The following is a 13,360-nucleotide window of genomic DNA, read 5'->3' on the forward strand; positions in this document are numbered from 1 at the left end:
TTCTGTTTGCTAGTATTTTGTTGAGGATTTTTGCATCTATATTCATCAGTGATATTGGTCTGTAATTTTCTATTTTTGTAGTATCTTTGTCTGGTTTTGGTATTAGGGTGATGGTGGCCTCATAGAATGAGTTTGGGAGTGTTCCTTCCTCTGCAATTTTTTGGAAGCGTTTGAGAAGGATGGGTGTTAGCTCTTCTCTAAATGTTTGATAGAATTCCCCTGTGAAGCCATCTGGTCCTGGCCTTTTGTTTGTTGGAAGATTTTTAATCACAGTTTCAATTTCATTACTTGTGATTGTTCTGTTCATATTTTCTATTTCTTCCTGGTTCAGTCTTGGAAGGTTATACCTTTCTAAGAATTTGTCCATTTCTTCCAGGTTGTCCATTTGATTGGCATAGAGTTGCTTGTAGTAGTCTCTTAGGATGCTTTGTATTTCTGTGGTGTCTGTTGTAACTTCTCCTTTTTCGTTTCTAATTTTATTGATTTGAGTCCTCTCCCTCTTTTTCTTGATGAGTATGGCTAGTGGTTTATCAATTTTGTTTATCTTCTGAAAGAACCAGCTTTTAGTTTTATTGATCTTTGCTATTGTTTTCTTTGTTGCTATTTCATTTATTTCTGCCCTGATCTTTATGATTTCTTTCCTTCTGCTAACTTTGGGTTTTGTTTGTTCTTCTTTCTCTAGTTCCTTTAGGTATAAGGTTAAGTTGTTTATTTACGAATTTTCTTGTTTCTTGAAGTAGGATTGTATTGTTATAAATTCCCCTCTTAGAACTGCTTTTGCTGCATCCCATAGGTTTTGGATCATCGTGTTTTGTCATTTTTCTCTAGGTATTTTTTGATTTCCTCTTTGATTTCTTCAGTGATCGCTTGGTTATTTAGTAGCATATTGTTTAGCCTCCATGTGTTTGTGTTTTTTACGTTTTATTCCCTGTAATTGATTTCTAATCTCATAGCATTGTGGTCAGAAAAGATGCTTGATATTATTTCAATTTTCTTAAATTTATTGAGGCTTGATTTGTGACCCAAGATGTGATCTATCCTGGAAAATGTTACGTGCACACTTGAGAAGAAAGTGTAATCTGCTGTTTTTGGATGGAATGTCCTATAAATATCAATCAAATCTATCTGGTCTCTTGTGTCATTTAAAGCTTGTGTTTCCTGATTAATTTTCTGTTTGGATGATCTGTCCATTGTTGTAAATGAGATGTAAAGTCCCCCACTATTACTGTGTCACTGTCGATTTCCTCTTTTATAGCTGTTAGCAGTTGCCTTATGTATTGAGGTGCTCCTGTGTTGGGTGCATATATATTTATAATTGTTATATCTTCTTCTTGGATTGATCCCTCGATCATTATGTAGTGTCCTTCCTTGTCTCTTGTAACATTCTTTATTTTAAAGTCTATTTTATCTGATATGATTATTGCTACTCCAGCTTTCTTTTGATTTCCATTTGCATGGAATATCTTTTTCCATCTCCTCACTTTCAGTCTGTATGTGTCCCTAGGTCTGAAGTGGGTCTCTTGTAGACAGCATATATATGGGTCTTGTTTCTGTATCCATTCAGTAAGCCTGTGTCTTTTGGTTGGAGCATTAAATCCATTCACGTTTAAGGTAATTATTGATATGTATGTCCCCATTACCATTTTCTTAATTGTTTTGGGTTTGTTTTTGTAGGTCCTTTTCTTCTCTTGTGTTTCCCACTTAGAGAAGTTCCTTTAGCATTTGTTGTAGGGCTGGTTTGGTGGTGCTGAATTCTCTTAGCTTTTGCTTGTCTGTAAAGCTTTTGATTTCTCCGTCGAATCTGAATGAGATCCTTGCTGGGTAGAGTAATCTTGGTTGTAGGTTCTTCCCTTTCATCACTTTAAGTATATCATGCCACTCCCTTCTGACTTGTAGAGTTTCTGCTGAGAAATCAGCTGTTAACCTTATGGGAGTTCCCTTGTATGGTATTTGTCATTCTTCGCTTGCTGCTTTCAATAATTTTTCTTTGTCTTTAAATTTTGCCAGTTTGATTACCATGTGTCTCAGCGTGTTTCTCCTTGGGTTTATCCTGTATGGGACTCTCTGCGCTTCCTGGACTTGGGTGGCTATTTCATTTCCCATGTTAGGGAAGTTTTCAACTATAACCTCTTCAAATATTTTCTCTCTTCCTTTCTCTCTCTCTTCTCATTCTGGGACCCCTATAATGTGAATGTTGTTGCATTTAGTGTTGTCCCAGAGGTCTCTTAGGCTGTCTTCATTTCTTTTCATTCTTTTGTCTTTATTCTGTTCCGTGGCAGTGAATTCCACCATTCTGTCTTCCAGGTTACTTATCTGTTCTTCTGCCTCATTTTTTCTGCTATTGATTCCTTCTAGTGTATTTTTCATTTCAATTATTGTATTGGTCATCTGTGTTTGTTTGTTCTTTAATTCTTCTAGGTCTGTGTTCAACATTTCTTGCATCTTCTCGATCTTTGCCTCCATTGTTTTTCCGAGGTCCTGGATCATCTTCACTATCATTATTCTGAATTCTTTTTCTGGAAGGTTGCCTATCTCCATTTCATTTAGTTGTTTTTCTGGGGTTTTATCTTGTTCCTTCATCTGGTACATAGTCCTCTGCCTTTTCATCTTGTCTATCTTTCTATGAATGTGGTTTTTGTTCCACAGGCTGCAGGGTTGTAGTTCTTCTTGCTTCTGCTGTCTGCCTTCTGGTGGATGAGGCTATCTAAGAGGCTTGTGCAAGTTTCCTGATGGGAGGGACTGGTGATTGCTCTTGTTTAAATTTTCTTTTATTTTATTCTTTATCCAACATAAATTTTATTGATTTTTAATTAAATGGAAAAAAAAAGGCCTGAATACAGTGTCATTTCTCTGCCATTTGCTTGAATCTTTTCTTTCCCTCCTGTTTATCTCATTTTCTCCCAGCATTTTGTCTTCCTTTTTACATTGCATTCACCCAAGACCAAGACATTCAGTGAAATTTTCACATGCTAAGTTGCATATCCCGATGTATAAATATTAAAAACATGGCTCGGTGGTATAACAAATGTTGGAGTGGCTGAGAGATTGTGCTCTTGTCCAAGGGTCTGATTTTGCTGTTTGTTCTTGGTTTTAGAAATAGGTTGCATGTTCTTTCTTTACTTGTATTAGTTATAAGTGACCTAGAGATAGGCATTTACTGCCTTCAGAGTCTCTCCATTTATTTCCAATCTTAATAGTACCGTACAAATCAGTGGCTTCCTAGAAAAGTGCTGGGTAATGAGAGAAACGGAAAACAATACCAGCACGCCTGCTCATCTTCCAGATTTAAGGCCTTGAAAGTGATCTGAATAGTCATGAAAGCAAAACTGTATACTTCTTCGTTAGATCTCTATTTTATAGCAATCTCTATTTGTGTAACCTTTTTCATGATGTTGACTACTAACTATATTTTATTTTTAGCACTATAATACGGTAAAGTAAAAGTCTGCAGCTATTTAGCTAAATGAGATGGTATGAGCTATAGCTCCCCAAGTGCCATCTAATCTAATGTCTCTTTATACAGGTGTGACAGACTAGTAGAATGGTTTATTTATTCCTTCAGTCAGTGTTTCTTGAGCACCATCCATGTGCATTGTACCAGTGATGAAACTGTAAAGCAAGCAGACATGGGTCTTGCCCTCCTGGCAGCTTACACTCTACTGGGAGATTAGATAAGTAAATGCTAACAAGGCAGTTTGATGGGTGCTATGATGAGGGACGTAAAGAGCCTCTGTGACAGGAGAAATAAAAGATAAGTGGGATGTGAGATTTGAGACAGGGTGGGACGGGTGCCTGAGATCCAGGCAGAAAGAACAACAGGCACATTTGATTTTTTTGGCTGCGTTGAGTTTTTGTTGCTGCGCACAGGTTTTCTCTAGTTGCGGCAAGCAGGGGCTACTCTTTCGTTGCGGTGCATGGGCTTCTCATTGTGGTGGCTTCTCTTGTTGCGGAGCATGGGCTCTAGGCACGCCGGCTTCAGTAGTTGTGGCACACAGGCTAAGTAGTTGTGGCACATGGGCTTAGTTGCTCCGAGGCATGTGGGATCTTCCCGGACCAGGGCTCAAACCCGTGTCCCCTGCATCGGCAGACGGATTCTTAACCACTGCGCCACCAGGGAAGCCTGGCACATTTGTTTAACTGAAAGTACACTGTAGTGTGGCTAAGCTTGAAGCATGGAGGAAGATGGCAGAAGACCAGAAAAATAGACAGGGGTCTGATCATAAGGGGTCTCTAAGCAGGGGAGTGTCATGATCACAGCTGCATTTTAGAAAGTGTCCCCTGTGGGCAGTTTGGGAAGGGGCTTGGGGAGGGAAGTCTGGAGATGAGGAGACTGGTTAAGATATAGTGACAGGTGATAATGGCATGGATTAGAAAGTGGTATGCAGTTACTGGAAAGTGGACAGAGTAGTGGCTTCCTGGAATTTGATACTCAGACACAGTATGTGCTGGAATCTTCTCTGTTTGTGATCTCTTAAATTGTGTCCAGCAGTTTATTGACATATATTTGCATCGGGCATTGGGACCAATTTAATTTGCCTACCAAATGCCCTAGGAATACCTGGGCTTTTATGGACACCCAGAGAAAGAGTTCCCTTACTAACAATATGGCATGCTATAAATGTGCTTGAATTTGGATGCGCTCACAGCCAAGCCTCTGCCTAAATATCTGCAGTAACAAGTTCATTATTTCTTGAAGCAATCTGGTCCAGAGTTGAGGTTCTAAATCTGCATGCTTCTGAATCACACTGAAAAAATTTCTACTTCCTCAGCTGCCTGCTAGCTCTTCTTAGACATTGTTTCTTCTTCCTCTTACATTTTCCTGGATTTAGTAATATTTCATTATTTGGCCTGGCCTTCCAGATTCCTTTCCCTCCTGATCATCTCCTCCTCTCCATGGACTTGGTTTGTTAGCATCCTCAATGACAGCTGGCCAGTGAATTGGCTTTTAAGAATGCCTGACTCACCCTTAGACTTTTAGTGCCAGTGTTGTATTCTGGGGTTAATCGCTAACACAGCTCTTTTTTTTTTTTTTTTTTTAAGCATCTTTATTGAAGTATAATTGCCTTACAATGGTGTGTTAGCTTCTGCTTTATAACAAAGTGAATCAGTTATACACATACAATATGTTCCCATATCTCTTCCCTCTTGCATCTCCCTCCCTCCCACCCTCCCCATCCCACCCCTCTAGGTGGTCACAAAGCACCGAGCTGATCTCCCTGTGCTATGTGGCTGCTTCCCACTAGCTATCTATTTTACATTTGGTAGTGTATATATGTCCATGACACTCTCTTACCCTAACACAGCTCTTTTGTCTGTTAAATGAAACTAACAGGGAGTATGGCTCCCATTACAAACCATGATTTAATTAATTTACCATGATTTAACTAGTAAATAATAAACTCATGGAAATGTAAATTACAATTGAAATTATATTTCGACAGGGGAGAGGAAAGATGTTGAAGGTGATGGTCCAAGCAAATTTCTTCGTCTAAAATCTGGCGTCATGTTTTTCTGAGTTTAATGAAACATTGCTTTCATTATGAAGTACTTCCTTTTTAAGACATTCATATTTGGGCAGCATACTACACAGCGAACATTTCTATATGTGAAAATTGGATGACCAATTCAAAAAACCACAGATCATCTTAGGTCCTTCTTAATAGAAAGTTCCATAGTGGATGCTGGTTCTGTTATAGCTTTCTCCATGTCAGCGAAGCTGTCTCTTTATTTACCTGCCTGGAAGCTTCAGATTGCTTCTTTGCTTTGTCTTCCTTTTAGAAATTCTGAAAAAATCCCTGCTACTCAATTCCTTTGTTGGAAAATGCAAATTCAGTGCAGTGTGTATAGGCTATGCCAAGGGTGTGTGGTACAGGATGCCAAGTCAGCGAATTATCTCTCCTGACTGTCAAGGACACCAGGAGACAGAAGGTCTCAGGTCCCTGCCAAGGGGTATAAAGAAATTCCAGTGCATGCAAACAGCACAACAAACGTCATGGTGTTTTGACAGCCTTCTCTTAAAATGTGCTCTTTCCTGTGTATACAATTTAAATGTAATGTTAAGACCTTTAAATTTATAGTATAGCTAATTCTTGATTATAAGGAAGGGGAACAGCGGTATGAATTAGAAAAGTTTGTCTGTCTTTGACTTTGAAGTGGAGAAGATTTGAGGTTGTGAGTTTACCCTCTTAGTGTGATACTAAAAGGACTTGACTTTGGTGTCATCCTGTGGTTGTTACTTAGTCACGTTACTTTACTGCTGTGCCTCAGTTTCATCATCTGTAAAATAAAAACAGTAGCACCTACCTCATGTCTTTTTGTGAGGAAATAGCATGCCAAGTGTCTAGCTACTTGCATCTCCTGTTTTAGAACCATAGGATAATCTAAAAATCAGTTTGCATTCCCAGAACTTAACATTGGGAAGTCAGCATGGTCTGAAATCAAGAGTCCTGGGCTAGATGGGAGCGCCACAGTCTAGTTCTGGGACCGATACTGGCCTGCTCTGTGGCCTCGGACAAGTCATTTTCATAGTTATCTTAAAATGGAGCTCATCACAGCTGCCATCCACTTCACATGTTCGATTAATTCATTCATGTCACAAATATTTAGTAAATGCCTACTGTGGGCCAGGCATTGGGAATGCAGTGGCAGATAAGATGAACAAGATGAAGTCCTCTCCTCATGATTTGTATGTCCTGCTGGAGAAGATAGGAAAAAACAGATAAGAGAAAGCAATTTGGGTGATGGAGAGTAATTGGGGGCCTGGTGGACTGGGGTAGGGATGCTATTTCAGGTAGCGGGCAGAAAAGGCCTCTCTCGTTGAGCTGAGACTGCCATTCAGCGTTGGAATCATGGCTTCCCATGGGAGGTTCGTACACAGTACTGATAAGTGTGGCAGGAATGAGGAATTAGCTGGTCTCTGCCCTCAAGCAGCGGAGGAGATGGGGTCCTGAATACGGGGCTGGGAGGAGTTGGTGGCAGGCACTGAGGCTCCGGGTGGATAAAGAAGAGGTGCAGAACCCAGCCACAGGGGGTCAGGAAAGGCCTTTTGGGGGTGAGCCTTAAACTGAGTCCTGAAGACACGTGGGCTAACCTGGCGGAGGAACGGGGAGGGAAGCGTTACAGAAAAAGCCCATAGATCAGAGAGAGCATGAAAGCACTTGGGTGGAAAGTATATGGGTAATAAATACTGTTATACTTCTTAAAGTATTATCATGTGATGTCAGAGGTGGTGATTCAGAAGGTGATAAAGAACAATGAGTGAAAACTTGGTGTCGGTAATCCAAAAGTTTTTATAATCCCTATGAAGTATAGCAAGTGAATGTAGTCTAGCACTGCCAGAGCTCAGGGTTTTCAGAATAGTGTTACTTTATGTTTTGTGGATCAATTTTAATTTTTAAAAGCATACTTTACACCAAAACCTTTTCTGTTTTGAATTTCAAATTAATAGAAAGAGACGAGGTTATCTACATTCTGTTTTCAGGGCCTGTCACACCACAAGACTGCCTTACTTTGGAGAAGGGGATCGGGTTGATTATCATTTTATCTCTCAAGAAGTTTTTGATGAAATGCTAAACATGGTAAGACTGCTCTTTATATTTAATGCACAAGAAATATATGTTCTCTGGTAGAAATATTAGGAAACAGTGATAAGAAAGAGAATTATATTTGTGTTTTTCCTGAGAGATGTGTTCTTATTGAGTTGTTTTTCTTCTTAAACCATTTGATACATCATTGTTCACATGCTGCTTTATTTTATGATCTTGGAGAAAATATTGTAAATTTTCAATGACACTGAATAAATAGATGTTTTAAGAAAATGGAAGAAAGAGCACCGCGAAAAGATCTTGAGATCTGTGTTTATCAGGTGCTGCTCTATTGATCAGATTTTACTCAAGATAAACAATTCCCAAAGACGTGATGTGATTCAGCCAGCTTGTGAATTGAGCACTTACCGGGGGTTGGCGTGTTCTGTCCAGAGACCACTCCCTCTGTTCGTTATCACTGGTGCTTTCTAATTGTTGCGACCCTAAACACCATTTCACACTGGTGTGTCCCAGCCAGTTGGTCTTCCCTGGACACATACACAGACTTGACCTTCCACCATAACATCCCTGTGTGAGAAGTCCTAAGTCCTGGAGGTCATTAATGCATCTGGAAGCTCTCGACAGTAGACAGGAGAAGTTTCCTCATTTCTTTGAGGTCTGTGTCTTTCCTAGGTGAGGATAGCTACCCTGCCCTAGTCCATTTCATTGGAGCTCTGGGCAACCTTATTCACCCATGACTTCAGTTAAACAGAAAGAACATCTCATATCTTCATCACTACCAATGAATCTGTAAGCCTTTTATTTTCTCTTCACCATGGGCCTTATTTTTGTTTATATTAGCATTTTTTCTATCACCAGATGAATCCTACACCACTCTTTTTTTTTTTTCCCTGAAGCTTCCCGAAGGACGGGATTAAGGACTAGTCTATGCTTCTGCTTTTGAAAGATTACCATCCAACCAGTGATACTCTTACAGCTACATCCCTCCTCCCCTCTCTCCCCTTCTCCATCCTCCATCCTTTTTCTGCCCCATCCTCAAATAATGGACCTGGCTTATACCTCAATGCTTATAATTGTGGAGCATTTAAGCATAGGCTCTGCAGTTGCCACGAGTTTAATTTTGAATAACCAGCTTTACACATGGTGCGTATTTTCTCTTGCATTCCCAGAGAAATCCAAGTGAAAAAACCCTATAATCCCTAGGCCATTTTCCCTTTAATCTTGTCAAAAGAACATCTTGGAAATTCTTTATGAGTTTCTCTCCTAGGGCTATGTTTTAGAAGTTCAGTTTTATGTACCAAGGGTACTCTGAGACTTTATATTTCTAAAAGCCGTTAAGAGAAACCTGAGGAGTTATCTTGATATTAGTAAGAAGCATTCTGTTAGGACTCTTTGGGTTGAAAGACAACTAGTTCCCAAAATTGATGTTAATTTCTCTTGTGAGAGTCTGGGGCATTTTTTCTTGATTCAGTTTCACTGTTCTCAGTGCCCCATGTGCTCCTCTGATGTTTCATACCTTATCATATCTGTAATCAAGTAAGTCTGGTTCAGTTCCTAGTCTGAGAAATCGCTGTACTTTTGTACTATACTTAGTCTTCTAGCTTTACTCCCTCTATGGGAGTGCTTGCGTGTTCGAGAAGTACTCATTTTTCCTTTTCTGCTCACATATATTACTTCACCGTAAGGGCATCATCATATTCAACTTGAATTTTGCTTCAGATCGTCTTTTCTTTCAAGTGAGCTTGAGGCTGCTTCGCGAAGAGAGACAAACCTAGAGATTAGACACTCGTGACACATTGTCAGCTGAGCCAACTACGCCCACACACTCAGCCTCTGTCCACAGAACCCCTCTCCACGCACACTCCCCTAGCCAGCCTGCCCCCTGCCAATCGCAGTAGCCCTTGACAGACAGCCCGGGCACACCCCACCCCTGCACGCCTGCTGTGGACAGACACACCTTCCCACTCTGACAGGTACACATAGACTAGCACATGCTTCCATATACGCTCCATACCACCCACCCCCGAAACAAAGATCATCCCCCCATGTGCCCACAGACACACGAACACTTCTTAAGGCCATATACACAGTCACTTACCTGCAGAGACTCTTCTACTCTTGTGGAAATAAGATCACAGATCTGGAGGTCTCTGAGATACGATTATTGCTCTTTATTAAGAAATCCACAGGCAGGAAGCGGTGAAAGGAGTATCACCCTCCAGAAGCTGGGGGACCACTCATCTCAATTCTTAACAAATCAGTTGAACAAGGCCTGTTTTATATACACAAGGACAGTGCAAGATTTCTCCCAACCCTACATCCTTCCAGAAAATGTTTTTGGGATCCACAGAGGGAGGTCCTTGTACACACAAGTAAACAAACTCATAGTATATATCTGAAAAGTGATTCATATATACATTATGAAAACAGAGTGAGTCACAGTAAACAAGATAAAGTATGTCGTACCTGACGGGAGATTCAGGTATCTATCTATGTAGATATAATATAGATAGTAAAAGGAAAGGAGTCACAGTATTTGTCCCAAAGAACACAGTATGACATTGAGGGAGTAAAGTATTAAGGATATTTATTGCCGGGTCTTTAACTTATAGCATATATGACATAAATGTCTTCTGATTATGGAGGCTGGGGGTTTTCCTCATCACCCGCAACAGACACACCCCCCAGAGATCCACCCACCTGAGGGGCACCGTATGTCTCCTGGCCTTCTAACACCCCCCCCCGCCAGGCAGCCGCCCCGCCTCCCCACAAACCTCCAGAACATCTGGGCCAGGAGGCACAGGGCAGCATCAAAGACCCCTAACTGCTACTGTTTTTAATGACGGCGCTGCCTTTTGCTGGGCTTCAATTGATGGGATTCGGCCTTGGGAGTTTTCACTTCATTATTTATTTCAAAATCATGTTCTCTGAGGAGTCACGGTGGCCAAGGATGTCCACATTTTTATTCCTTCTGTTGTCATCAGTGTCCCAGTTCAGATTAAATCTTGTTGTTTAATAAATATAATATCATCAAAGGAAAAGTCAGACAATTTTTTTTTAATACATTTATTTATTTTTGGCTGCGTTGGGTCTTTGTTGCTGCGCGTGGGCTTTCTCTAGTTGCGGCGCTTGGGGTCTACTCTTTGTTGTGGTGCGTGTGCTTCTCATTGCGGTGGCTTCTCGTTGCCGAGCACGGGCTCTAGGCACACGGGCTTCAGTAGTTGTGGCTTGTGGGCTCTAGAGCGCAGGCTCAGTAGTTGTGGCGCACGGGCTTAGTTGCTCCGCGGCATGTGGAATCTTCCCAGACCAGGGCTCGAACCCATGTCCCCTGAACTGGCAGGCAGATTCTTAACCACTGCGCCACCAGGGAAATCCAGTTCAAACAATTTTGAAAGATGTGTTTCTACTTGTTTTTTTTTTGCACAAGACTACAGTTTCAGGAAGAACTGGGCTTTCAGAATATAGAGAGAAGGCAGGATTTGTACCTCAGATGACCAGAGGGCACACAATACTGATGCTGAATACATTTGGGGCAGTTTCAATAAAAAGCTATGTTTATAAGGAAAAGCAGGATGGGTCTGTTTTTCATCGCTTATCTCAGGATGCAAAGGTCTATGGATGTCGCTGTAATTCATGGCCTTCAGGCTTATCTGGGAATGCGAGGCACTTGAGAATGGAAGCTTTTGGGGGAGACCTGGTGTACTGGCATAGCCGAAATGGCTGAGGCAAAGGGTGAACTATTAGTTTTGCTTTCTCAGTAATGAAGGTTTATAGTGCAGGTTTGGCAGGAAGTGGGTAAGTAAGCAAAATGATCTGTTTATCATAAGCTTCATTGCCTTCACTCTGCTCTAACATTTGGTCAGCTGGTTATTTCCAAAAGCCTAATATTTTTTGGCCAGCTGGGAATTCTGAATGAATTTCTCTATCACAGTTTGGTATTAAGTTTCATAAACCCATTGTCATCCTTATACAATTGCTAATATTTGTACGTTTTATGGAATCATATAAAAGTAAGACATCAGGGCTTCCCTGGTGGCGCAGTGGTTGAGAGTCTGCCTGCCAATGCAGGGGACACGGGTTCGAGCCCTGGTCTGGGAAGATCCCACATGCCGCGGAGCAACTGGGCCCGTGAGCCACAACTACTGAGCCTGTGCGTCTGGAGCCTGTGCTCCGCAACGAGAGAGGCCGTGATAGTGAGAGGCCCGTGCACCGCAATGAAGAGTAGCCCCCGCTTGCCACAACTAGAGAAAGCCTTCGCACAGAAACGAAGACCCAACACAGCCAAAAATAAATAAATAAACAAATAAATTAAAAAAAAAAAAAAAAAAAAGTAAGACATCAAATCATTTTATTTATATTAAATTCCATGATGGCAGCTGTTATAGCAAAATCTTTGTACTTCTTACATTGCAGGGGAAATTCATTCTAACCTTTAATTATGGTAATCACAAGTATGGATTAAGTAGGGACACCATAGAAGGTATCGCAAGAGATGGTTTAGCAAGCTGTGTTCATATGGAAATAGAAGTAAGTACTTTCCATTCAATCGATTTCTTTTTAATGCGTAAATGTGTATATATATTTGGGATTGGGGAGGGGGCTACAGTGTGTGGATCTACAATGTGTAGGCCGCACACTGCTAGGCCCAAGAGAAATGTGTACAAATGTGTGAGATTTTAAGTTTGTTATTAGCTTAGGGGAGGCAAGATATAAATAATTCAAGTGACAGGAGTTAGATTACAATACTAGACATCACCCAAATGCTATGGAGTAAAACTGCCACTCAAGATTTATTTTCTAAGTTATTTCCTCACTAAATTATCCGTTTTTCTTTTTAGAGCACTGGTCTCTGTATAAGTGATATCAGATAAAATGTTGCCTACCGGGTGTGGAACTGGTTCCCTGTCCACACAGGACAGTGGCAGGGCCCTGCCACTGACCTTGTCCCTTCCTTCTCCAGGGAAGACGCATGGGCCATGCTGCCATTTGATTCCAGCTGCTTACTGGTTACTATCTTTTCATTCTTTGAGCAATTTAGACTTGCAGATTTCAGGAGATCTTTCTCTCTGCCCCAGTATCCCGTCTTCCCCCAGTGACCTTCTGTAATTAGAATATACAGAAGTCTCTCTAAAATCAACTCCAGAGTAAAACCAGGAATTTCCTACTCATTTGTTTTAAAAATATGTAGCTGTATTAACTATTTGAGATCTTCAGAGACAGTTGATTGGTTTTTTGGTATTCCTTTACTATCGATTTGAATCTCCCTTAAAACATTTTTCCTCTCTGACTTCAAAGAGCAGGAGACTGTGATTCCTTTTTGGCCCTTTGTATTGGTCTAAGTGTTGCCTCGCTTCAGTGAAACTGGTCACGTTTCTTCCAGTTCGTTAATTTTCCTAACTTCAAAATCCTGCAATTCTTATCATTCTGCAGTTGATTGGTTGTACATCCTTAAGAAGGTTTACTTTGTTTCTATGCTAATTAGCCCAACAAAAAAGACCTTTTCCCTAAAATGTCTTCCTTGGACAAGGCAGAAGCAAAAATTAATGCAACTTTGAGTGCAGAAACTCACCAGCTCCTGTGTCTAACTTATTCCAGTTTAATGGTTCTGAGTTCTGGCTCCTGTTTTACTTTTTTCCTTCCTGAGAGCTTTCTCCTACTCATTTCCAAGAGGTTGAGTCCATAAACCAGGCTTTATTCCTGATGCTTCCCAGCTAAACCATTTTTCCCAACTGTCCTTGTCATTGACTCTTGTAGACATTGTTTTTGAAAAGAGCCTGTATTTCTTCCCCCTGAATTTTTAAAAACAGAGATTTTGA

At 40.9% G+C, this 13,360-nt stretch overlaps 1 protein-coding gene across 12 annotated transcripts in view; it reads left to right on the top strand.

The window, feature by feature from the left end:
* Positions 1-13,360, top strand: part of LRGUK (leucine rich repeats and guanylate kinase domain containing) — a 132,999-nt gene that overhangs the window by 76,861 nt on the left and 42,778 nt on the right. For all 12 annotated transcript variants that reach the window (XR_014266817.1, XR_014266818.1, XR_014266819.1 and 9 more), the window contains 2 exons: positions 7,481-7,577; positions 11,958-12,071. Coding sequence is in view for 9 of the 12 variants with exons in the window: in XM_082472886.1 (XP_082329012.1) it covers positions 7,481-7,577; positions 11,958-12,071 (211 nt within the window). In the remaining 3 variants the exon portion in view is untranslated. The remainder of the gene's footprint in view (positions 1-7,480; positions 7,578-11,957; positions 12,072-13,360) is intronic.

Source organism: Balaenoptera physalus (assembly GCF_965194825.1).
Source record: "Balaenoptera physalus genome assembly, chromosome: 8".
Taxonomy (NCBI): domain Eukaryota; kingdom Metazoa; phylum Chordata; class Mammalia; order Artiodactyla; family Balaenopteridae; genus Balaenoptera; species Balaenoptera physalus.